The sequence below is a fragment of the Orbicella faveolata genome, unplaced genomic scaffold (assembly GCF_042242905.1).
Source record: "Orbicella faveolata isolate gen_17 unplaced genomic scaffold, um_ofav_v1 contig_48, whole genome shotgun sequence".
Classification (NCBI taxonomy): domain Eukaryota; kingdom Metazoa; phylum Cnidaria; class Anthozoa; order Scleractinia; family Merulinidae; genus Orbicella; species Orbicella faveolata.
Window position 1 is genome coordinate 6794632 of NW_028301578.1, and position 25870 is coordinate 6820501.

The 25870-nt window shown below is 39.6% G+C and overlaps 3 protein-coding genes and 2 pseudogenes across 3 annotated transcripts; 1 reads left to right on the forward strand and 4 right to left on the reverse strand.

Annotated features, from left to right (window-relative positions):
* Positions 1–356: 356 nt before the first annotated feature.
* LOC149096214 (uncharacterized) lies at positions 357–2238 on the reverse strand. Its single transcript, XM_089281403.1, has one exon. It carries the CDS (start codon positions 1339–1341, stop codon positions 868–870), a length of 474 nt encoding a protein of 157 aa, XP_089137529.1. The 5' UTR covers positions 1342–2238; the 3' UTR covers positions 357–867.
* LOC149096215 (histamine H2 receptor-like) lies at positions 1937–5503 on the reverse strand. Its single transcript, XM_089281402.1, has one exon. The coding sequence runs from the start codon at positions 5081–5083 to the stop codon at positions 4157–4159; it is 927 nt and encodes a 308-aa protein (XP_089137528.1). The 5' UTR covers positions 5084–5503; the 3' UTR covers positions 1937–4156.
* A 1876-nt stretch (positions 5504–7379) lies between these two features.
* LOC149096216 (histamine H2 receptor-like) lies at positions 7380–10416 on the reverse strand. The gene has a single exon (XM_089281624.1). The coding sequence runs from the start codon at positions 9936–9938 to the stop codon at positions 9012–9014; it is 927 nt and encodes a 308-aa protein (XP_089137750.1). The 5' UTR covers positions 9939–10416; the 3' UTR covers positions 7380–9011.
* A 4174-nt stretch (positions 10417–14590) lies between these two features.
* LOC149096217 (uncharacterized) lies at positions 14591–16136 on the forward strand (annotated as a pseudogene).
* Positions 16137–21166: 5030 nt separating this feature from the next.
* Positions 21167–22698, reverse strand: LOC149096218 (melanocyte-stimulating hormone receptor-like; annotated as a pseudogene).
* Positions 22699–25870: the final 3172 nt, after the last annotated feature.

Genomic DNA, 25870 nt, shown 5'->3' on the forward strand with positions numbered 1-25870 from the left:
TGGGAGTACCCCCTCGGGAGCCCTTCCAGCCTCCAAGAGGAATTTTTGCTCAAAAATATTAAAGTAAGAGAACTTTTCGCATTTTATACGAGTCGTAAGTTCACCCTTTTTACACAACACTACTTCACCGAAAATTGAAAGAGAAAGAAAAAAAACCTCTCTGGCACGTTGAAAGCCTGATTTAATTAAATTCCACTTTAACTTGGTGCCACACAGTCTTCAAAGAACAGTTGAACAGTTTTCATACTTTTTACCTTTAAAAAATATCGGACTGAAAAGAATGTCATAAAATGCCCATCAAATAAAAATATTAGACTGCTACTGCAGAGACGTAAAAACCGTCCAGAAATGAAAGCTTCTTTTTTGTTTAATATCCTGGGAACAATAGCCGATAACTTGTAAGCTCTAATTGAATTTACTCCCATAAGAAAAACAAAAGTGTCGAGTTACCATTTGTAACTAAAAATAGTAAACGTCTCGTGGGAACAAGTGTTGACGATTCGTCAGCTCTAATTGAATTTACTACCTTGTGAAAAATAAGAGTGTCAAATTACCCATTGTAACTAAAAAATAACAGTATCTCGTTATATTTGCATGCAATAAGAACAAAGCAATCGTTACCTGCACTTACTATTAAAAACGTTAGAACTGCTTCAAATCTAAGGGCCCGTTTACATGGAAAGAGGGTGCCTCGGGGGGATAGGGGCACCCCACCTAGTAGGGTTGAAGATACCGCGGTTCTACATGCAATCTAGGGGCACCCTCCCCGCTAGGGCCAAGAGCTAATTTGAAGGGGTGGTCGCTAAGTTTAGTAAACAGACAAAATGGCGGATCGCAGACAAATTTCGGCGGCAAACGCAATTCTTGTCACTCTCTCATCTTTGGCCGCTGCTTTTCAGTTGTGTGGATTGACTTTAACATATTTAATTCTTGAAAAACGTCGTCTTCTATGCATTTTCGCACCGCAGCATACAAAGAAGCAAGATCTGCTTCAAAATCAATTCCTTTGAAGTCAGAATTTGTCTTATAATCGTTTATGTACTGCAGAAGATCTTCCACTTTATCGTCCGTCCATGCAAACTTCTTAACCTTCTTGCTTACTGCCTGCTTTTGCATTTTTTTACGTTTCTTGGTCGAAGCTTCATTTGAACACGTGTTAGTCTTCGCGGCTTCTTCTTCTTCACAGGCGAACGCTTGCTCTCCATCTCCGTCTTTGCCGCTTTCCAGTTGGTCGTTGAATTCTAACTGCTCCTCGTTTTGATCTTCCTCCTCGTATTCTAAGCTTTTCTGCAGCTGATAGCGGCGAAATAATTCACCTTTAGAAATGTTACTCGTAGCCATGTTGAATTCTTACTGAAATTTCGCGCCTTTTACTTGGTGGTCAGCGGCCTTATCATAACAAGACATAGCCCTAGCCCCCCGAGCCAGCCCTACCGTTTCGTTCTACATGGGCTTATGTCAACAAAAGTCAACCCTAGCCCCTAGGGGCACCCTACCTTCAAGGTAGGGTAACCCTACCCCCTAGGGGCACCCTATCTCGCATGTAGAACGAACCGTATAAAACAAAAGAGAGGGGAAACCCTACTACATAGGGTGCCCCTATCCCCCCGAGGCACCCTCCTCCATGTAAACGGCCCCTAAATAGTCTCGTCTCCTCTAAAGCATGTCCTAAGAACTAGAACCGACGATTCGTGACCTCTAATTGAATTAACTCCCTGTGAAAAACAAAAGTATCAAGTTACCCTTTGTAATTAAAAATAAAAATATCTCGTGCCATTTGCCTACTACTAACTCACGAACTGCTTCAAAACTCAAGACTCATCTCGTTCATAACTAGCCACCATTACACTGAAAACTATGCACTCTAAAACAACCCAATGTACGTATGTAACTGTCACACTCCCCTCCAAACCGGACTAAAAATCGCAAACCGGCAACATAAACGTCACTCTTTATTTTTCAATTACCAAAGTCCTTGTGTTTATACATACCTTGTGTTTCTCACGTACCATTTACCTTTACAACAAGAAATTTGATTGGCTGTTCATAGTAGATCCAATCTGATAGGTGTGACATACATACATCTCTCACTCACTCACTCACTCACTCACTCACTCACTCACTCACTCACTCACTCACTCACTCACTCACTCACTCACTCACCCATTGACCCGTCTATAACATACCCGACGCGCCGACTAAGAGGTATTTTTTTTACAAAAAAATAACTCAATAACGGATTGGGCTGACTGACGAGTTTAAATATATACGAGTTGTCTTTTATTTACCAAAGAGACATGAAGGTGATCAATGAATAGTATTTTAACTATCTCGTATCTATAGGTAATCAAATGATTTTGAGTACAATTTGGAATAAATAAGCAAGAGAAAATTTTTCAAAGAATAAAAAAATTGCTCACCCCGTCGGGCGAGTGCAATTTGTAGTCTTTGAAAACTGAATAAAGTTTATTTACTCAAAATTGCAGGACAAAAATCATTGAATACATTCCAACTTGTAATAATATACATTCAATTTATGTTCAACCTTCCGCAGTTAATTTGAACTTTTTGCACTCAATTTCAACTTTCTACACTGTTTGAGATTAATTGACGTACCCTCGGCCTATCAGCATGATGATTTTTTTTCATTAAATCAGTATTGTATTTGTATTGTATTGTACATGAATGTTATTAGGAAGATAAAAAGCTACCAAGGTCCAAAGCCCCCTATTTCACAGCAGGCAGTTACTTGTTCACGATAACATACCCGTTTACTAAAAATAATCTTACTATATCATTTTGGCAGCCTCACCTCAAGCCCAAGACACCGATGATGTCATTCTTCTATGTTTACAATATGACGTGTCCGACATCGTCAACCCCCTGGGCTTACACCTTTTTGCAGAATCCTCAAACGGTAAATGTAAGGACAAGCTCTTTTCAGCGTAACTGGTAAGTTGGATGGAACAATACTAAAAAAAAAGAAAAAAATACCCACAAGCATTGATTTAAAAAAAAAAAAGTTGTGACCACTTCTGGCTCATCCTCGGCGTAAAAACCTCAACTGACCTCAGTCGGTAAAATTTAGCAAGGGAATGGTATAATGCGTGCAAAAAGCACCCTCAATTTTAGCTTTAAGTGATTCTAACTTAAGGCTGGCTTTCACTAGCGACGGGGTCGTAGCCGGAGTCATAATCAGAAGCGTAGCGCGATGATACGATCCAGTGAAAATCAAACCGACGGAGTTAGAAGCAGAAAACAAATTCTGCTTATGAATTTATCGCTTATGATCCAGTGAAAACTAAATTGTCGGAATCGGAAACAGAAGCGTAAGACTAAACCAATCAAAATTTTCGATTCCAAGCCCTGTGGTTGGTTGGTTCTTCTGCTTCTGCTTCTGACCTACTTTTTTAAGTTTACTTTGCGGCGCACTTTGATCAGTTTGATGTGACACACGACCCTCTGATGGAGCTACTGACTAATACAGGTTATAAGAAACGATATCGTTGAAATTGCCAAGCGATAATTACGTGCAATATCGGTTTGACATTCAATGACAGGAGATACATTTTCCTGGGATCCCATATCTCTTATGACACAAGAGTGCAAGTGATACAAGTACTAGTTATCTAAACACAACCCACTTTCGTCAGCTAAGCATAATTAGATTTTTTGGTCTAGAGATCACCTTTATAAATATCCTCTAATTAATCAAATTGTGTTTTCTTTGGCCTTAAACTTAACTAAACCAAGGCCCAGGCCACAGAACTAATCAATTTTCAAAAATTTTTCTGTGCACACAGCCCCTTTGGTTAACACGGACACCACCATTTCCGTATCACTTTTTGCCTTTCGACATTACTGCGTTTTGCCTTGAAGGCGTATACTTTTGTAAGTGTTTTTGTTTCTATAAGCTAAATCGTGCTCTCGGCGTTATCTATAAGGTGTCATTTTCAGCACTCATTTGCAAAGCTTCGATTTCAGTTAGCCTCCATTTGGATGTGTAATCGAAATACTCTGTATTCTATCACGAAAAAGGATTAGCTTTTTTCTACCTTTTCGATGTAGACAACAGGCTATTTAATTGTGTAGTTAATCAAACGAGAACATATCATTGTGGAAGGTTCCCACTGTGAAACACATCTCGTTGAATAAATTAATTCGCCAGACATAACACCTGTCTTACAGTTACCTTTACCGCTTGCCTAACGTCTTTGATCTTCCAGCAATAAAGAAGCGGGTTTAAAGACGAACTTAAGAAAACAAGAATTCCTGCTAATCCCCAAAAGACTGTAATACGTGAAAAGGGCCCATTAATAGTGTATAGTACTGTAACTATTATATGGGGTATATAACATATAACTAATGACATCAGGACCCAAACCGCAGTAGATACCGTTTTCCTATATCGTTTCAAGTTCAGTGATGCACCTTCATTCGATTGCCTTCGGTGAACGTGTTCTTGTACTTCGGCTACATGATGGCGAAGAGTCAGGAATATTTTCGAGTAGCAAACAGCTGACACCAGAAGGCAAAGTGATTGTAAAGTGTACCCGTAGATTTTTGCCGCATCGTACTCCCAAAACAGTATCAGCGCATAAGCAATGCTGGGAATCCAAACGCAGATAGCTATTGCTTTGACGCGCCTTAAAGTCACAACTTGCCTGTATCTCAAACCTAACATCAGAGCGAGAAGTCTGTCCACACTTATTGCCGTCAGTATTTCCAGCGACACAGTTGTCAGAACTGTAAAACTGGCTGCACCAACACCTGCAGAGTATACACAGAGGTCCATCCATCGGCCCGACTCTACATGCACATTCCACATCATAAAGTGCACAGCACCGGCTGCCCCCACAATAAGACCGACAAGAAGATCAGTGACTGCGAGGCAACTGTACAGAAGTTTGGAAGGCGGATAAAGAGAAGACACTTTTCGTAGCGCAAGTAGTATCAAGGCATTCCCTGACACTGTAGCAATTGAGAGGACAATGTAGATGACCCAAAAGAAAAGTGTTAGCTTTTTAGATATGTTATCAGAGCAAAACAAAAACTGTATCCTTTCGCTATAGTCTGCGTCCATGGTCGCTGTGTAGTTCTCTCTGCAATTTTCCAACTGCGCCGTGCTGACAAATGAGATCGTTTGACCTTGATGAACAGTTAGTTGCCTTTCCTGAAGTACAGAAAATGGTCTTCTCAATCAAATGATGCCGGAAAGGAAACAAGCATGGACGTTGCAAATGGCTTTAGCAAAGCTCCGACTAGCAGTTTACGACTGGTAGAATCGTTTGGAGCTTCGGGTCCTGAAAATAGGTTTGAACAGATTGAAAAGAGAATTCATAGCAGCGTTGTGGATAGCACTAAATCGAAACGTTAGCTACACAGCCTGATGTAAAAATCTTACTGCGCTCCTTCGATTAACACTACAGCAATAACTTCAGAATTGAAGGCGACCCGACGATGTCAATTTTCAAGCCAGATGTCTTGATATTTAACATTTGCAAATGAAAAGTAAAACTGGAAATTTATGTCATCTGCAGGAGCCGGAGTTAATTATTTCACACCAGTGATAACCCAGAAGCGAAAACGTGACGTATGCATTAAGTTTTAAAATGATAGTTTAAACAAACCTTTGAAAGTTCTTCATAATTCCATCTTGATAATTCAAACAAAAGCAGCATTAAAGATAAATGGATACACAGAAAGTTAATAAGCTTAGTCAGTTCTATGATGAGTTACTTCCTTTACGAAAAATTCCGCTTTACTTGATCGCTTTTTTTTTTCTGTTTTTTTTTTTTTTACCTTTTGGAAATCAAAGAAACACGAAAAGCGACAAAAATTCTTAAACAGAGTATATCTTAGCCTTCAATTTCTGCCAAAGTCCATTGATCAGCCGCTTGGAGTATTGGACTGAGCATCTATATTCAGTGCACGTACATCAAATAATATTGGTAAAACAAAATGCAAATACTGTCAGGAGGCTACTCTACTTAATTGCAACTGAGGAAAACATCACCAGCCAAGACACCATATCGAGTGAACGTGACAATTTCCTTTCAAGCATGCATGTCAAATGCATGCAAGCATGCATCTCATGTGAGATGAAAAATTGCCTGAGAAATCTATCACTTCTCCTCCAAAAGACCACGTTAAAAAGTTAAACATGCACTGGGCTTATTTTATTTCACATTTCTTTAAGAGGGAAGTTTTGCTCGGGTCAGATGCCAGGTGAAACGTGTCACAGAAGAATGTAAATGCGAGGTAAACAAATAATTAAGTAGTCAATTTAACTACTGTCTTTTGTCTGAGAAAGTGAAAGCGAATTCGTGAAGAGGTGTTTTAAAATACAAATAGCGTTTTCAGACATTTTACCGTTTCCATGGTAACGTCCAGACGTGATGACATTCTACTCATCGATGTTTAGGCCAGTTGACATGCACCTCTTTAAAACGTCTATTTTGATTCGATGTTGTTTATCTGCACCTCTTTTGTTTTTATTAATGCTAGGGGCACAGTGTTTGTGTTGTTAACCTATACTGTTTCGTGAAACTGTAAACTAGTATCAACAGAAAAAGAATGGTGGTAATGATGCGCCGAAAATGGAAAGCCAGTTGCCAATTGCCAATGTGTGGCTTGTGCAAAGACTTATGCTGAATACGCTTAGTAGATGAACTACGTAACCCTATAATATTTAGTAGGTACGCAGTCTAAAGCAGAATTACTCCCAGATAAAACTATAGCCGAGCCTAAATAAGGAATAGCTATACAGCTTGATGTTTACGAAATATCTCATGTTCAAAAAATTACATTCGTGCAGTAGCTGTACTGTCTTGAGCCCCACACATACCTTGGTACATAATAGAACCGCATCAGTAGTCTACCGATGCATCCCAGAAAAGGTGCTGGAAACTGTTGACAGCAACCTAAACTAACTTCATTTGACTGAAATTGGAAATTCCCCAGTAGCAGGAATATAGCCTGTGCATATTCGCCGTCACCCCTCCAAAAAGTCGAGGGAAGGGGGCGAATGTACACAAGCTACAGGAAAAGAGGTCCATTAGAATTCGTATTTTTATCATTTGTGCAGTATGATAAAGAGCCCGGAAGGTGAATCCAACGAAAAACCTAAATTCTAAATTCCTCGACCACTGCACCTCACAAAATGGGAGGAGCAAATTTCCCTTTGGGTCCTTTGGGCGAGCGAGAAGATTTTCATGAACTCAAATCGAATGGGAGCTTTAAAATTGTTTCCAGGCCAAAATTTAAGCTTGTTCTTTTGTTTACGTTTTGAATTCATGCTCAGTTGAAGTCAAAACATGATGCAACAGTCATACTGAACAAAAATTTTAACAACGAATCACATGTATTTTACAGGTACATATTTTAATTAACGCATTTTAATGTAGAAGCATACACAACCCCACAAGCTTTGTAGCTTTGATTCTTATCTTGTTGAAATAAAGGTTTTGTTTTAATATATGTTTATGTTATGATCAACGAGTTAATTTTAAATCAAGTGTAACGCACGCAGGGAAAATGTCACGCGCGTTTGAATTCCCTTAATGCGAACTGAAAGCATTTAAACTTAGTTGAGTGATTCAAACGGAAAAACTTGAGAACTATATTGTCACTAAATCCATTCGAAATGGTTCATCACAATCAAGTCAAGAAAGAAATAACTGTTCTCTGACGTTACAAACAAACTTCTTGGTGGAATACATAGACTGCGAGCAGTCTCTCTTTTCCTCGAAAATCCGTAGGGACGAACGTAAAGAAGAACGCAACTCACGCGAGCGTGATATGGTTAGCCGCAAGCCGCCCGCGCTACTCGCGGCGCGCGGCTTCTCCGCACGCCACTCGTAGTCACCCGTTCTTCCCCACGGAGCTCCGAGCAAAAGAGAGACTGCTCGCAGTCTATTGAGGACATCAAGATCAGCAATGTTTTGTTGCTCTCGTGGAGTCTGGGAGCCTCTAGAAGAACGATCTTTTCCAGGACTGCAGACTTGGCTTTCAGCCTGATTCTCCTCACAGCCCCGTCTCTCTTGTTTGGTTTAACTTCCAGGATGCGACTTAGCTAGGGGCCAGAAGTTTTCTACCACGTGTACAATGTCTCCAGTTTCAAAGTAACACCTTTATCTTTGCAGTGATTCCTTCTCACTTATAGCAATTAAACTGCCAGATACTAACTTTTAAAAACAGACGCCAACCCAATGCAATAAAACTAAGCATAAGCTCACAAGTCGCATTGCGGACCTACTTTTTAAAGTTTACTTTGCGGCGCACTTCCTTGATCAGTTTGATGTGACACACGACCCTCTGATGGAGCTACTGACTAATACAGGTTATAAGAAACGATATCGTTGAAATTGCCAAGTGATAATTGCGTGCAATATCGGTTTGACTTTCAATAACAGTAGATACATTTTCCTGGGATCCCATATCTCTTATGACACAAGAGTGCAAGTGATACAAGTACTAGTTATCTAAACACAACCCACTTTCGTCAGCTAAGCATAATTAGATTTTTTTGGTCTAGAGATCACCTTTATACATATCCTCTAATTAATCAAATTGTGTTTTCTTTGGCCTTAAACTTAACTAAACCAAGGCCCAGGCCACAGAACTAATCAATTTTCAAAAATTTTTCTGTGCACACAGCCCCTTTGGTTAACACGGACACCACCATTTCCGTATCACTTTTTGCCTTTCGACATTACTGCGTTTTGCCTTGAAGGCGTATACTTTTGTAAGTGTTTTTGTTTCTATAAGCTAAATCGTGCTCTCGGCGTTATCTATAAGGTGTCATTTTCAGCACTCATTTGCAAAGCTTCGATTTCAGTTAGCCTCCATTTGGATGTGTAATCGAAATACTCTGTATTCTATCACGAAAAAGGATTAGCTTTTTTCTACCTTTTCGATGTAGACAACAGGCTATTTAATTGTGTAGTTAATCAAACGAGAACATATCATTGTGGAAGGTTCCCACTGTGAAACGCATCTCGTTGAATAAATTAATTCGCCAGACATAACACCTGTCTTACAGTTACCTTTACCGCTTGCCTAACGTCTTTGATCTTCCAGCAATAAAGAAGCGGGTTTAAAGACGAACTTAAGAAAACAAGAATTCCTGCTAATCCCCAAAAGACTGTAATACGTGAAAAGGGCCCATTAATAGTGTATAGTACTGTAACTATTATATGGGGTATATAACATATAACTAATGACATCAGGACCCAAACCGCAGTAGATACCGTTTTCCTATATCGTTTCAAGTTCAGTGATGCACCTTCATTCGATTGCCTTCGGTGAATGTGTTCTTGTACTTCGGCTACATGATGGCGAAGGGTCAAGAATATTTTCGAGTAGCAAACAGCTGACACGAGAAGGCAAAGTGATTGTAAAGTGTACCCGTAGATTTTTGCCGCATCGTACTCCCAAAACAGTATCAGCGCATAAGCAATGCTGGGAATCCAAACGCAGATAGCTATTGTTTTGACGCGCCTTAAAGTCACAACTTGCCTGTATCTCAAACCTAACATCAGAGCGAGAAGTCTGTCCACACTTATTGCCGTCAGTATTTCCAGCGACACAGTTGTCAGAACTGTAAAACTGGCTGCACCAACACCTGCAGAGTATACACAGAGGTCCATCCATCGGCCCGACTCTTCATGCACATTCCACATCATAAAATGCACAGCACCGGCTACCCCCACAATAAGACCGACAAGAAGATCAGTGACTGCGAGGCAACTGTACAGAAGTTTGGAAGGCGGATAAAGAGAAGACACTTTTCGTAGCGCAAGTAGTATCAAGGCATTCCCTGACACTGTAGCAATTGAGAGGACAATGTAGATGACCCAAAAGAAAAGTGTTAGCTTTTTAGATATGTTATCAGAGCAAAACAAAAACTGTATCCTTTCGCTATAGTCTGCGTCCATGGTCGCTGTGTAGTTCTCTCTGCAATTTTCCAACTGCGCCGTGCTGACAAATGAGATCGTTTGACCTTGATGAACAGTTAGTTGCCTTTCCTGAAGTACAGAAAATGGTCTTCTCAATCAAATGATGCCGGAAAGGAAACAAGCATGGACGTTGCAAATGGCTTTAGCAAAGCTCCGACTAGCAGTTTACGACTGGTAGAATCGTTTGGAGCTTCGAGACCTGAAAATAGGTTTGAACAGATTGAAAAGAGAATTCATAGCAGCATTGTGGGTAGCACTAAATCGAAACGTTAGCTACACAGCCTGATGTAAAAATCTTACTGCGCTCCTTCGATTAACACTACAGCAATAACTTCAGAATTGAAGGCGACCCGACGATGTCAATTTTCAAGCCAGATGTCTTGATATTTAACATTTGCAAATGAAAAGTAAAACTGGAAATTTATGTCATCTACAGGAGCCGGAGTTAATTATTTCACACCAGTGATAACCCAGAAGCGAAAACGTGACGTATGCATTAAGTTTTAAAATGATAGTTTAAACAAACCTTTGAAAGTTCTTCATAATTCCATCTTGATAATTCAAACAAAAGCAGCATTAAAGATAAATGGATACACAGAAAGTTAATAAGCTTAGTCAGTTCTATGATGAGTTACTTCCTTTACGAAAAATTCCGCTTTACTTGATCGCTTTTTTTTCTGTTTTTTTTTTTTTTTTTTTTTTTTTACCTTTTGGAAATCAAAGAAACACGAAAAGCGACAAAAATTCTTAAACAGAGTATATCTTAGCCTTCAATTTCTGTCAAAGTCCATTGATCAGCCGCTTGGAGTATTGAACTGAGCATTTATATTCAGTGCACGTACATCAAATAATATTGCTGAAACAAAATGCAAATACTGTCAGGAGGCTACTCTACTTAATTGCAACTGAGGAAAACATCACCAGCCAAGACACCATATCGAGTGAACGTGACAATTTCCTTTCAAGCATGCATGTCAAATACCACTTCTCGATGCATGGGATTTTCTACGTTTCGCTTTTTATTTTTCTATTTTTTTCCTGTCAATTAAAGACCAATAACATCATTAGGTATACAGAAAGAATGTTTGAAATTGTTAGTCGCTCATCTTGATTTGATTTGTTTTTGCCTCACACAACCTCACCAATATGGCAGACTGAGCATGTATAACGCATTAACTAGATTTAATAGCCCAAAATATCTGAGTGAAGGATTGGGATAACGATAAATGTTGTGGGAAGACGAGCCGCTGGCAAGTTCTTCTGCAGCTCTTCTGTCGAAAGCTTTCATAAACGTCTTTTACTTCTTTTAGTTAACATACAACCTTTTTTCTTATGTCTTTATTAAAATGAAGAGGGAAGTGATTGTCAACACCATTTAGTTAGCTATATTCACAAGAGACAATTTTGGAAGCCCTAAGACCTGTGGAGGTTGTACCCATTATCCTAAAAACCGTCAAAGTTAAGGCCACCAAATTAACAAAACATGATGCACACATCAATTCTACTAACAGAAGATAATTTGGTGTCATCACATCGCAAAGTGACGTCACTACTCTGTTACTCATTTGGATTTTGGCCAAGCCTTATCATTACTTCCATTACATTTCATGTGAATACTTAACCACTAGACTTTAACGACGACGTGTTTGGTAAATTTATGATGTCCTTTGACACTACGGTTGCCCCAGATGATGAAGGAACAGCTACGGAAAGTTTCAGCTCCTTTAGGTAAATCGTCTTTTTAAAATTTTGAAAAAACCTTAAAGGGGAGGGGGAGGCATCCACCTGCCCCCCTCCCCACCTTGTACGTCCGAGGGTTCATAATTCCAAAAATTCAATAGTATACTGACATGTGTATACTAGGATTTTGTGCCAGCCACATTTACTGATAAAAAAATTAATAAAATTGCATTCAAACTGATATAACCAAAAATAAAACTATTTTCTAGGCTAGATTAAAGCACTTTCAACGGTTAAGTTCTTGTGTGATAAAATAAATTGACCGAGGAATGAACAACACTGATGTATTTGCTTCAAAATAGCACCACAATATGTGTTGAAGTAATATAATGCACGTTTTTGAACCATGGACGTTTAGTCGATTTTCACTCACAAATTCAACGATAAAGAGAGTGAACCGAAGAAAAAGTTGCGTTACTGTTTCACGGATTACGATATTCTGAAAATTTATGTCCTCCATTGTTTTAACCAGGATGGAAAAGTGTAAAGTCAGAAGCAAAGTTGGAAAATACCAGCAACTAAATAAACTTATCGCTGTGGAAATTTATGCAGTTTAGGAAATCTGTGTTGAATAGAATTCGAGTTTATCCCCCGATTTGGAGTTTTTCTGTTGATCGTTTCCTTGGAAATATCAACGCCTTAATAAACAGCTTAATTTTATTTAATGGATTGCTGCTTAATTGATAAGGTACAAGAAGCACAACCATAAATTAAACGGAAAATGCTAAGAATTATATTGATTGATTTTAATTTTTAGGAGGTTAGTTTTTTACTTGTATATAAAGTTTTTACAACATAAATACTAAAATAAATTTAAATCACAATTTATTGAACGTATGAAATAAATTTCAGTTAATCAACAACTCTTGTTTCTATTTTGAGCTATGTGCTTTGCTAATCATCCGTTCATCAACCTTGGATGGCCTCACGTGAGAATCCTGAAAACCAGCCAATCAGAGTGAACTTTAGCATCTTGATACGTGCTTGCTAAATTTGGCCAGTGTCTTTTGCTCTCACACGAGATAGACTACAGTGCGACATTTTGTCCAGAATATTTTCTATTCGCATATTCCCTGTTCTACTTCGCCCGTCTTCTGGAAAGCGGTAAACCCAGCCAGAATCTAGCCGGCGCAATCGCGGGGCTCATTGATCTTGCATTCTGCGAGGTGTTTTGAATACATTATAAACCAAACAGGTCTTGACAACATGCCACCGACTCGCCGAGCAAGGAACACTTCCACGTTGGCCGACCCCGGTCATTTACCTGCAGACCTCGAACTTGGGAGGCTATATGTTAAAGATTTGCGATCTTTGTGCAGCCGGCTCAACCTCGCAACGACCGGCGGACGTGCTGCCCTGATTAATCGTATCGACGAGGCACGGCAAAACACAGGAAACCTTTCTGGCACTTCGCCCCCTATTCAAGATGGCGGCGAGCACATGGCGAACCAGAATGCTCTTGAACTGCAGTTCCAACAACTCCAGCGTCAAGTCCAAGAGCTACTAGATCGGGAAGCGCCACAAGATGGGCTTTTGTCAGCCACACAACTGACCCAAGTACAATCCATCGTACAAGGGTCATTAAACAAGGCGATGGAAAAAGCCGCATCAGCCGCAGCACAAGCCGCAGTTCGCGCTTTCAGTGGCTCGCCTCCACCAGCTCCCGATCCAGCCACCACCGCAGGAGAATCCTCTGTGGATCTTACAGCAACTTCTTCAGCAGCTTCAGCAGCATCCACAAGCAATAACCTACCCGAATCACAAATATCAAGTCCAAGTCCTGGAAATTGCTCTAGATCTGCAACGGACACAGCAATGGATTCCGTGCACGAGCTGCCGGCCAAACTGGCCAAGGAGATCCTCACCGGTGAGTTCATGGAACTATCTAAATTGCTTCCCAAGAACTTTAACCTTTTAAATCCGTCCCAGGGTGAGCCGCTTACCTTAACTGTGGAAAATTCAGTCATTAAAGTAAATAAGGCCAAAACTACATCAATAACTGACATCTCGGAGTGTACGACGGCGTTTAGTGCCTACATGGGTGTTCTAATAAGCAAGTTCCCACACCGTGCCTCTGAGTTACTAGAATATATGTCTCTCATTCGCTATGCTGCTAGATTCCATAAGGGGTTAGGCTGGTGTGTGTATGACATAAAGTTCCGGCAGAAGGTTGCCACTAACAAGTCATTGAAATGATCAACCATTGACAGTCAATTATGGCTCAAAACCTTCACGGTTGCACCTTCACTTCTAAAGGAAGACATCGGGGTTTTCCAGTCAGGACCCTCATCGTCAAGTACCTCTAGGGGGTCCGAAAAACGTACTTGTCACAACTTCAACAGGGGGGTTCCCTGTGTCAGAACCCCTTGCATCTATGCCCACAAATGTAACAGGTCTGGGTGTGGGAAAGATCACCCCGGGATCAAGTGCCCCACTAACTATGGAACAGAAAAACAATCTTCCCCAAGGGTGGGAAAGTCACCTCCTGAGCACCAAAGCACACGCCACCGAGAAAGGTAGCTTTGGTGGTGTAGTTACTCCTGTCAATGTAGAAAGCTTGCATCAGGCCTTATCCAATCATCCTGATAGGGAATTTGTCAACAAACTGTGTTCAGAGCTGAGGGAGGGGGCTAGGATAGGTTATTCTGGTCCTAGATCCCCACGCTTTTCAAATAACTTACCTACTGCTTATTTAAATCCTGAGGTGGTTACAGCAAATTTAAATGATGAGGTTTTAAAAGGGCGTACCATGGGCCCTTTTTCCACACCCTCTTTTAAAAATTTTCAAGTTTCGCCTATTGGTCTTGTTCCCAAAAAACATTCCGACAAATTCCGAACGATATTTCATTTATCCTACCCTAAGTCTGGGACCTCTAGCATCAATTATTTTATTGAAAAGGATGATTTCTCCCTCCAATATATTACTATTGACAACGCCATTGCAGCAGTTCAAAACTTTGGCCAGGGCTGCTACATGGGAAAAACAGACATAGAGTCTGCTTTTCGCCTCATTCCGGTCCATCCGGATGACTGGGAACTTTTGGGGATGTTCTGGAATGGGCAGTATTATTTCGACAAGGTACTCCCATTTGGGCTTCGCTGTGCCCCATACATTTTTAACCAATTGTCTGATGCCATTGAGTGCATTTTACTCAACAAATGTTCCATTTCCTTTGTCTGCCACATCTTGGATGATTTCCTCATAGTGGAACCACCCTGTCCTACCCCACCGCGGGATTCACTTTGCCGGGCAAGTCTGTCAAGTATGATCTTGACCTTCAAAACTCTGAATATTCCTATCTCTGCATCCAAAACCGAGGGTCCTTCTCAAATTATTCAGTTCATGGGTATCATACTAGATTCTGAGAAAATGGAGGCAAGGCTACCCGAGGATAAGGTAGAGAGGATCAAGTCTGCTCTCTCCGATTTCCAATCCCGGCGGTCAACAACCCTGCAAGAACTTCAATCACTGATAGGTAGCCTTAATTTTGCTTGCAAGGTAATCGCTCCGGGGCGCCCCTTCCTACAACGGATAATTCACCTTACCAGAGGTGTTAAGAAACCCCATCATCATATAAAGCTAACCACAGGTTTCTACAAGGACATTGAAATGTGGCAGATGTTCGTGGACCAGTGGAACAGTATAGGACTATTCCTACCCCCTCTGTGGGAAAACTCCGACACCCTCTCCTTGTTCACAGATGCGTCTGGCTCCCTGGGTTATGGGTTTTTTTTTCCAAAAAAGATGGTTTCAGGGACAGTGGCTACCATCTCAACAACTAGGCCAGCCAGGGATCAGCATTCTCTGGCAAGAACTATATGCAATTAACATTGCGTGCCACTTGTGGGGGGCCCTTTGGACATCCAAGCGTATTCAGTTCTATTGTGATAATCAGGGTGTAGTTGAGGTCATCAATTCCCGTCGATCCAAAGTTCCCCGGGTAATGGACTTGGTAAGGGATCTAACACTCTGCACCCTGCAGTATAACTTTTATTTTCGAGCAGTGCATGTCCCTGGGATCAATCACAACATTGCAGACTCTCTTTCTCGTTTCCAGATGGAACGCTTCCACCAGCTAGCACCCCACGCCAATGCAACGCCAGATCCCATCCCAGCCCATCTGTACAATCTCTAGCAAAGGAAGCTGAGCATTACCTGGGGATGGCCCTTGCCCAGAGCACCAAAAAGACATACAGTTCTGGTATGCAGCAATTTTTCACTTTCTGTTCACAAATGAACATCAATCCGCACCTTCCCGTTAATGAGGATGTTTTAATCAATTTCTCTGGTGCAATGGCCCGTTGTGTGCAATATACCACTATCAAGAACTATTTGTCTGCAGTCAAAAATTATCATTCCAGCCATGGCTACGAGCTTCCTCTATCTAATTTCCTTCGTCTCCGACTTATTCTCAGAGGCATTAAGCGTTTACAAGGGCAACAGTCCAAAGTACGGAGACCAATAACTTTACAACTGTTGAATTTATTTTACTACCTCCTCAATGTGCAGCATACTGACAATAGGGATTCCTTAATGCTCTGGGCAGTTATAACACTGGCATTTTTTGGCTTCCTGCGACTAGGCGAACTTACTTCCAACCAAACTTTTGATCCCAAGCACCATCTCATGAACAGAGACATAACTTTTATGCCAATGAGTTCACCCAAGTATATGTTAGTGCGCTTAAAGGTGTCCAAAACAGACCCTTTTAGACAGGGACAGACCATCGTTATTGGAAAGACAAATTCACCCTTGTGCCCCATCTCAGCAATGGTGGCCTACCTGAACTCCAGGCCCTCCTCTTTTGACTCTAGACCCCTCTTCATCTATGTATCTGGTGCATTCCTAACCCGGGAAAAGCTAACCAGGGAAACAAGGCTCCTAATCAGTAAGGGGGTCTGGACTCAAGTGAACATGACGAGATTCATGCGATTCTGAAATTCGCAGCAGGGTATGGGTTCTAATTTCCGGTGGGTTGTGTTACGAGATCGAAAATTCTGTCATTGCTGTGTAGTTTGCGGTAATCGACCTGTCACGCATCTCACCGCAAGAGTAAAAGAAGAAGACCAGACAAGAAATAGTCATGCATTGCGAATGGTTAATTATTATGACAGCGATAATAATATTTAAGATTGAGCGCTGGAGAGAATGGTCGTATGTGAACTATTATCCGTATTCACGAGTGTTCGGATACTACGCAAACAGGACGCAATTTCGAGTGAATTGTCTTACAGACCGAATCCTATAACTACCGTAGCAAGAACAGTTTATCCATGGTATTGTTGAAGTTTGCACTGACCTTACGAAATCGATCACATTTGGCGCCAAGGTCGATGGACCTCGATGGTTTGGCTCGGAAAGGAAAAGGTATACGGTCGGTTTCCACTAGTTCTGGCATTCTTGCTAACCCAATTCGACGGTAAAAATCTACAAGGCGATGAATGATCGTTTCAGTGGAGTTCAAAACAATCAAACTTTGATAAATTCCCTTCCAATCGATGAAATGGCGGGAACTGATGAGTTTTCCGCCTACTTGCTCGAGACGCCGCCACCTTCACCAGAAAATATAAAGCGTGTTCAAGCTCTGCAATGTCGAAGCAAGTCTGGTTAAACAACCGTTGGAAGCCTTGAAAGAGTTCGAAAAATGGTAAATGGTCCTAGGAACGATCCTCGGCTAAAAATGAAGTGAGTGTAAGTCCTCATTGCATCACAGCGAGTAAGGCTATTGTTGTCATTGTCACTAAAACACAAGTGTTACAGTGAGTGTAGTTTCAAACACTACGTAATGGCTACATTAAGCATTTTTTTTTGCCCTGCCTATTCAAGGTTACACATCTATTGAATTTTGACCACTAGATACACTTAAAAATATTTTAAATGTTCATTTTATTACTAATTGATTACTAATTTATTATTAAAATATTACTAAACTTGAGAATTTAATTTTGATTTGGCACCAAATATTGTTAAGTCTCATCCCTGAAGCAAGAGAGCAGCTTAGCCTCTCTAGGCTGTGGTTCTTTGAGAATATATTCTCCGGGTGTTTCATATGGAACTAACCGTCAAGCTTATTTAAATATACTTTCATGCATAATTTTGAGGATTTAAATTTTAATTGTGTTGACACCTAAATGATATTGTTTTGGCTTAATCCCTGAAGCAGCAGAGCAGCTTAGTCTCTTTAGGCTGTGGTTCTGTGAGAATTCATTCTCCGGGTGTTTCATTGGGAAGAAAATGTCAGGCTTACTGAAATTAAACATTAATACATAATTTTTTATCAATGATTTAAATCTTAATTGTTTCGATACCAAAACAATATTGTTTAGCTTAATCCCTGAAGCAGCAGAGCAGCTTAGCCTCTTTAGGCTGTGGTTCTGTGAGAATTTATTCTCTGGGTGTTTCATTGGGAACTAACAGTGAAGCTCATTTAAATATACTTTCATGCATAAAGTTGAGGATTTAAATGTTACAGTAATTGTACTGACACCCAAATGATATTGTTTGGCTCAATCCCTGAAGCAGCAGAGGAGCTTAGCCTCTTCAGGCTGTGGTTCTGTGAGAATTCATTCTCCGGGTGTTTCTTTGGGAACTAACAGTCAAGCTCATTAAATTATACTTTCATGCATAATTTTGAGGATTTAAATATTAATTGTATTGACATCCAAATGACATTGTTTGGCTTAATCCCTGAAGCAGCAGAGCAGCCTAGCCTCTTTAGGCTGTGGTTCTGTGAGAATTTATTCTCCGGGTGTTTCATTGGGAACTAACAGTCAAGCTCATTAAATTATACTTTCATGCATAATTTTGAGGATTTAAATATTAATAGTTTGCCTGGAATAATGAAATACAGTTGTCATTATTAAATGTGATTTATCTGAGCTGAGCAGAAGAAAAATCCAGGGAACTGAGAGATTAGTGTACCATTAGTCCCTTAAATATCTTTTATGCTGCCTGACGATGTACTTTTCCAACATAGAGTCCCACAGTTAGTATCCATAAGTGAAAGTGTCCAACACGGGACACCATAATTTATTAGTTCGCAACACTCCCAAGTTTCTCTACCTTGCCCTTCTCACCAATTATTATTTCAGAGAGTGAAGAGAGGCTTGCTTTGTAGTTTTCTTTTTCTTTGTAGCTTCCAGGGCAGCACGACCTCACAGTTGAGGAGACGACCCTTTTCTCGTTCGAGTGCAAGCGACTTAAAGGAGATACGAGGCTTGACAGTTTCTCTTTTTTCTTATATCACCACACGCAAGTCGCGCTTTTTGCTCGTCTCGCGTTTGACCATGTTGACTGTCTCTTTGCCAGGATAATTTAAAAGTTCTACATTTCTCGGCCCTGGTAATTAGAACGTGATGTTGTCAACTCATTGTGCGGCAATTTTCTAAAAATTTGCGGCACAATTTAAGTACTCAAAAGTACTTACCGGGAGCATTGGCATTGTACGTAAAGCCGATTCCCTCCGCTATTTCTGTCAGCTGTTCCAAATACTGCAGATCACGCTCTTTTAGAAGGCGAGGATGAACCTTCGGAGCTGTTTTATTTGGTAACGAAAACTCAGTTCTGCTTGGTGTATCATTTCCAGGTTGCTTTGTGTCGAAATGTTTCTCTAATGACTTCCTTATTTTAGATTCCTTTTAACAAAGGGGACATGTCACGTAGATCTAAGAACAAGTAGAGCCAAACTTATGATTTCGTCACTTCTCCAAACGAAAATCTCTTGCTGTCGAAACTAAGAAACTCCGTACAAATCTTCGCACCAGAGATCTTAACTGGTAAAAGGGGACTGAGCCGTAGGAGCAGTATTTACCGCTTTAGAAAGGTTTGTAATGTCCATTAAGTGATCAGTCTATCCAGAGTTCCGGCCAGATTTAAAGGCTATTGTTTAAATTTGTGAATAGAATAGTACGCCGTTATACTTAGTAAAAATACCTGTTGAAATTCTTGTTCTTACTTTATTTCGAGCGGTTCGTGTGCCATATTTTGCGAGTTGTTTTGAATGGAAAGAAGCGATTGCAAAAAAACTCACTCCTGACCAATCAAACATTAATTGAACACCGAATTTAATTCCTGCGATGCCCAAGGACACCGTGTTGTTTTGTTTACGGCGAAGAAGCGTCCTCTATTAGCAAATACATTTACCGGCATCTGAAGCGGCAGGTTTTTCAATTTATCCGCTGAATAATCTCTGTGTTTTGTCTTTGCAGATAAATAAGAAAAATGAAAATGTCTGTTTGTGCCCTTGTTTCTGACCCTGTATTCATTCGATCAACTTGACGGGTTCGTGTTTCTGTTGTCAGATCGCGGTCTGATTAAATTGATTTCTTAACACGTTTCTTTCGAAGAGGCGTCAAGGAATTTCATTCCCACTGTTAAGCTACGTGTCGAATAAACTAGGACCTCTGCCGATGTTCTATGGTTCAACCGTAGAACATCGGCAGGGGTCCATGATTTCAGATCCTCATGAATCTCGTAGTGTGTTGGGCACAGTTTCCGGATAGGCGCAGCTATGACAGCCGCTTCAGCCAATTTACCCCCATGGCTTATTAAGGTTCTGGGTCGTTGGTCCTCTGACTGTTTTGAAAGGTACATAAAAACCCCACCCTCTGTTCTGGCACAGGTCCCCCAACAGCTAGTTAGCCTGTTATAAGTTGGCCAGCCTGTTATTCCAAGTGACACAAATGCCTTTTGTTTTGGGAGGTTTTTTATACATCACCAGCAGCTCTGATGAAATGTACTCTTCAGCTCAATCCCCCCCTCTCCCCCCCCCCCCCCCTCCTTTCGGACCCATCTCGCAAATATATATTTCTGACATAGTGTAAACTTCCTCAATCCTCGCAAAATAAAAGGCATCATAAATTGTTTTTAAATGAAATGAAGATTATTATACTGGATATTGTTATTCTTGGACTAACTAGATTTTTCCAGTGGCTCGTCAATGGGGGGAATGCTTTGCATTTTGTGGGGATGAAGTGCTCCTCTCGTCACACTCTTGCCACCATAGACTCGATTTTCGGAGGCCAACTCCCTCCAATTTTACTCCCTGGAGTTAGGTTAGTGGAGGCCCACTCCCTCCAGTCAGAGAGGAGGTCCACTCCCTCCTCTCTACCCAGGAATGTTTACAGTGGCCCTGAGTGCAGGCCTACTCCCTTCTCTCCATCCACTGTCTACATCTCCTTGGGCTGTAGGTTTTGTTTTCTTGACACTCCAGGGGTTCATAGGGCTAAAATATTAACTGAGCACTCTGTCACCCACTTCCCCATTTTCAGCCACACAAAGTTGTTGTTGTCCTTATTTTAAGAGAAGCAAGGGGGGGGGGGGGGTTGATTAATTGTCATAACTGGAGACTTTCACAAGTTACGCGTTTTTCCTCAAAATTGCAAGGGTTTCAAACTGCCCGGTTTGAATAGGGTTATGATATAAGAATTTATTGGCAGGTTAAATAAACCGATTTCATTAAAAATCGTTTTCTTAAAAGGAAATATATTGTTTGATTTTAATGTTATAGAAGGTGTATTTTTTTTTACTTTTTATATAAAAGTTTATTTGATAAAACATAAATACTAAAATAAATATGATGCTTATATAGCTTGAGACTTTCACAAGTTACGGGTATATCCTTAAAGTTGCGAGGATTTCAAAGTGCCCTTGTTTAAATGGTTTAAGATATTTGAATCTATTTGCAGATTACAAACATCGATTTTATAATCGTTTTCCTAATACTGTAATTTTTGGCAATGAAACTTATCTCATTCCACTTCCCCTTAAATTAAAGATAAATAAATGTAAAGTTTCTGACTCAATTCAGCCTTGCTTGAATTATCTATGGGATATACCCACAGTTGCTATGGTAAATTTAAGGTAAAATTTTAATTAAAAATTACTAATTGCAATCATGCCAAACATAGGAGTTGCCTTCCGATTGCTCTTCCTTTTTATATTTATTTTGCTGTCCACCGAATAAGTTCAAATTAACATGATTCTTAGATCTTAAATCAAACTATAAGATAAAAAAAATGTATTAAAACTAATTTGTGACATAAAATCTGCCTGATCGTGTTCTTTACTTCTTGTCTCACCTCTTTGATCTTCCAAAAATAAAGAATCGGGTTTAAAGACGAGTTTCAACAAACAAGAGTTGTTGTAAATGCCCAAATTGCGTGAAGAAATGGGGAGGATCCGTTTTTTGTAACTATCGCTAAAACTATACTGTACGGCAGATAACATACTACTAAGGTCAACAGAATGCACACTGCAGTAGATACGGTCTTTCGGTACTGTTGCATGTTCTGTGCCGTTTCTCCATTTGGTTGTTCTTGGTGAACCTGATCTTGTATTGCAGCTTGATGATGTCGAAGAGAGAAGACGATTTTCGAATAACAACAGAGCGAGACCAAAAGGCATAGTGAATTTAAAGTATAACCGTACATTTTTAAAATAGCGAAATTCTTAATCATAATCAGAGTAAAGGCAGCGCTGGCAATCCAGAAGGAGAGAACTAAAGCTCGAACTCGCTTTAAAGTTACGACATGCCTATATCTCAATCCCAACAACAGAGCGAGGAGTCTGTCCACACTTATTGCACTCATTGTTAGCATGGACACTGCAGTTAGAATTGTAAAAGTGAGGGCAGCAATGGTTGCGGAGAACACACAAAGATCAATCAAGTTATCTTCTGCTATTCCAATCAACGTAAAATAGACAGCGAGGACTGGTTGGGAAATAATTCCAACCAAAAGATCGGTGACTGCGAGGCAGCTGCACAGTAGTTTTGATGGCGGATGGAGGGAGGATTCCTTGTGCAACGCAACTAGGATTACAGTGTTTCCCAGGATAGCGGTGATGGAGAGAAAATAGTTAAATGCAGCAAGGAAAAGCAGATGCTTTCCAGATAAATGGACAGAGCAAAGCAAAACCTGAATGGTTTTGTTAGGATTCTCCATTGCCAGTAGAACTCCGTGCCCTCTGAGAATCAAAAGTCATCTACACCTTTGACTAAATATATTAGCTAATTGTAATTAATAGTAAAGTAAAGAAAAGTGAGACTCGCCCTAGATTGACGCATGCCAAAAAAGAAACCATTCAAGTTAATGATGAGCCCCGATGGTTTAAGGATGTAATAGACAGCTTCCTTTACTGCGTGGGGTAAAGTGTTCCCACGCACCAAGTTTTTACAGCTACCACTACGATGAAAGAAAACTGGATATATATATATGGAGAAGCCTACTTCGGACGGAATTGTGTTTAAACCAGAAACTAAGCTTTGAACGTCTACAAAAGCTATCTATACAAGAGGCGAAGCATGAAGTAAGAGAAGGTTAATTCAAAATGTAATTACATTTTACTCGTCTTAAGCTAACATTAAGTCTGGGAAATAAATTCGTTCAAAAGTGGTTTTATTGATTCTCTAATTTGAAGTCTGCTAAGTGGTCATTTTTAATTGATATATCATGACAGCTTCTCAGTCGCTTATTACAAGTAAGAAATAATAAAATAAAGATATTTTGCCCAGGGAAGTAATATTTACGGTTACAGCCACGATTAATTGATATCGTAAATGATTGTTTTTTAAATAGAAGCGTGACTCCGATTCTTACAAAAAAAAAAGAAAAAAAAAAAAAAAAAGCCATTCGCTGTCTGTTTTGATTAAGCTCTAAACAGTTCAGTTATTTTCAAATGCTTAGTTGGGGATATTCTTTTATTAACAGACAAAGCAATAAATTTTGACCAGGCCAAATTAAGGGGAAAAAACCGAGACACTACTTGGTAAAACAGCCACATGAAAACAGTCAAGAAATGGTTGGACATTGTAAATTAACTGAAAACGCGCGTTCATTTAGGAAAAAAAAATTTTGACGAGTTCAACTTTGTCAGTTTTCTTTGTTCGATTGATGGCACAAGAAATAATGCATTATATCATGCTTGATATCTTCAAGGATCATTTAACAGCGCAATCTTTTTTTATACGAACATTGTTTTTTTTTCGGCCGTGGATGAATATTCTTAGATTATAGCGTATGAAATTTCTATTTTTGAATGTATCTGGATGTCTGGATTGTGCAAAAGTAATTTTAGAGCCAGCCTACAGGTATTAAAGCCTGAGATGACGCACATGACTTCTTGTAGAATTGTTGTTAGCATCGAACATACGGCTGGTGCTTTTTTTGTTGTTTTTTGAATAGTTTCACCGTTTAGAGAAAGGAAGAATTTTATAGGTATATATTAGTTAAAAACATATCATTGTATTGTATAAAATTTGTAAATGCAATAAATTTAAAAATTGATTCTTAAAATATTCTTAAAATTTCGCAATAACGAGTCTCAATATTCGTATAAGACATATTCTTGTAAAAAAGAGCGTAACTGTTTTAATTTGTTTTACTATCAAAGGAACTCTACACTCTTGGGATCATTTCGAAATAGACGGATTCGGCTAACGTTTTTAATTCCTTTTTCCCACACAGTTCAGATTTTGTGTATGTTCAAAGCTTAGTTTCTGGTTTAAAACTACAACACAATTACGTCCAGGGGTGGAAATTTAATTAGCAAGGTCATTTAAGTAGGCTTTTCCATGTATATATGGTGGTTCATTTGGGAGGTTACAATTGTGTAATTTGTCACACGCAACTGATTGCATGTGAATATGTAGAAAAAGAACAATAGGCCACGTTCGATATATCAATATTCTAACGTGACTCCGAGGCTTTCAGGTTAAAATTTCTAATTTCTTAAGCTTCTTTTGTCTCTCAATTCCCAAAAGAGACTTGGATACAAGCAAAACAACACCAAATAAAGAAGTTTGTCCTGAGGGCCTCGGAGCCATCTTGGAATATTGACATATCCACCGTGGCCTATTGTAACCTTCCATTGCACTATTCTACTTTTTGAGAGTTTTTTTTTTTTTTTTTTAATATATATAAATGTTTTTAAGTGGCTATAGGATTAAGATTTACTGATACCAAAGCTTCGTTGTACTTCAATGTTTTGGTCATTTAAAACAAAACAAAAGGAAATTTGTAAAACTTGGTTGTCAAGATATAGTTGCCATGGAAACATCAAGATGTTAATTAGACCAATGATACGTTCTATCGATGTTTCCCAGGTGAAGTTTAGGAAAAGCCGTCAAATTTGGAGTTCATTGTTTAATTCTTTTACAGTTACCTGCGAGCCTGCGAAGTTGGTGAGGACCTTAAAGGCTTCCTACCTTCCAGTCTTAACAGGGGTAAGATATTGGTAAGAAACAACTTTTTTCAAAAAAAGTTGTTACATGACGGTATAGACTGATCGATTGAAGTGTTCTTTTATCTTAACAATGGCAAAATTATTGTTACGCTAGTCTTAATCGCATATTAGTCGTCATTTGGCTGAGAAAATTTCTCTCGCCTGTACCATAAACATAATTTTCACATTTAAATTATTTGGAATATGAAAAAGGACTCGTAACGTAAGTGTCTCTCCACATTCGAAATAGCACTAAATATTAATAAAAAAGGTCAAAACACATCTCAATCGCAACCACAAAACACGTACCTGGAGATAAAATATGTCGCTTTTACTACTTCTAAATCGGATAGACTACATTTAAATCAGATTAAAGCTTTGGTTTGGGTAAAAAATTGTTTTGCATTTCTCAAGGATGATTTTTCTTTAAGAGATGTACGCATCTCTTTCCTTGTCAATTCTGGATTCTCTTAAGTAGCCGGTTAAATAGAAACATTACAATAACCTTAGACTTACTAGGAAACTTTCGGGTTTCTTCAGTATCCCAACTTTGAATAAGTGTACATTTTTCTGTTCTTCTATTTATTATATGCTTTAGTAAAACTGTAAATGTAAAATAAATAAACAAAGGTGTTGTTGTTAAAGACTTTCTGTCGACCGACATGTATTGCGCGCGTCCCGGCACCCGGGGTTTCGTGGTCCACAAAACCTACAAGTTGTTGTTGTCGATGGTTTCGCTCTCCAATCCTTTATAATCCAAAGCATCCGTCTGGATTATTCGACATTTATTGCCTTTAACGACAAGATTCATCATCGCCCTTAACATTGAGAAGAGCATTTGGTAGAAAATTGTTTGTTTGTGACATATTCGAGAAGCTGAACAACGGCCGGTACGATGTGCTTTGCGAAGAACCTCGGTGGAAGGTTTAGACCACACAGACTCTTCAAG

Excerpts from the sequence above, each read along its gene's own strand:
- LOC149096215 (XM_089281402.1), bottom strand. The coding sequence starts at position 5,083 with ATGGACGCAGACTATAGCGAAAGGATACAGTTTTTGTTTTGCTCTGAT.
- LOC149096216 (XM_089281624.1), bottom strand. The coding sequence starts at position 9,938 with ATGGACGCAGACTATAGCGAAAGGATACAGTTTTTGTTTTGCTCTGAT.
- LOC149096214 (XM_089281403.1), bottom strand. The coding sequence starts at position 1,341 with ATGGCTACGAGTAACATTTCTAAAGGTGAATTATTTCGCCGCTATCAG.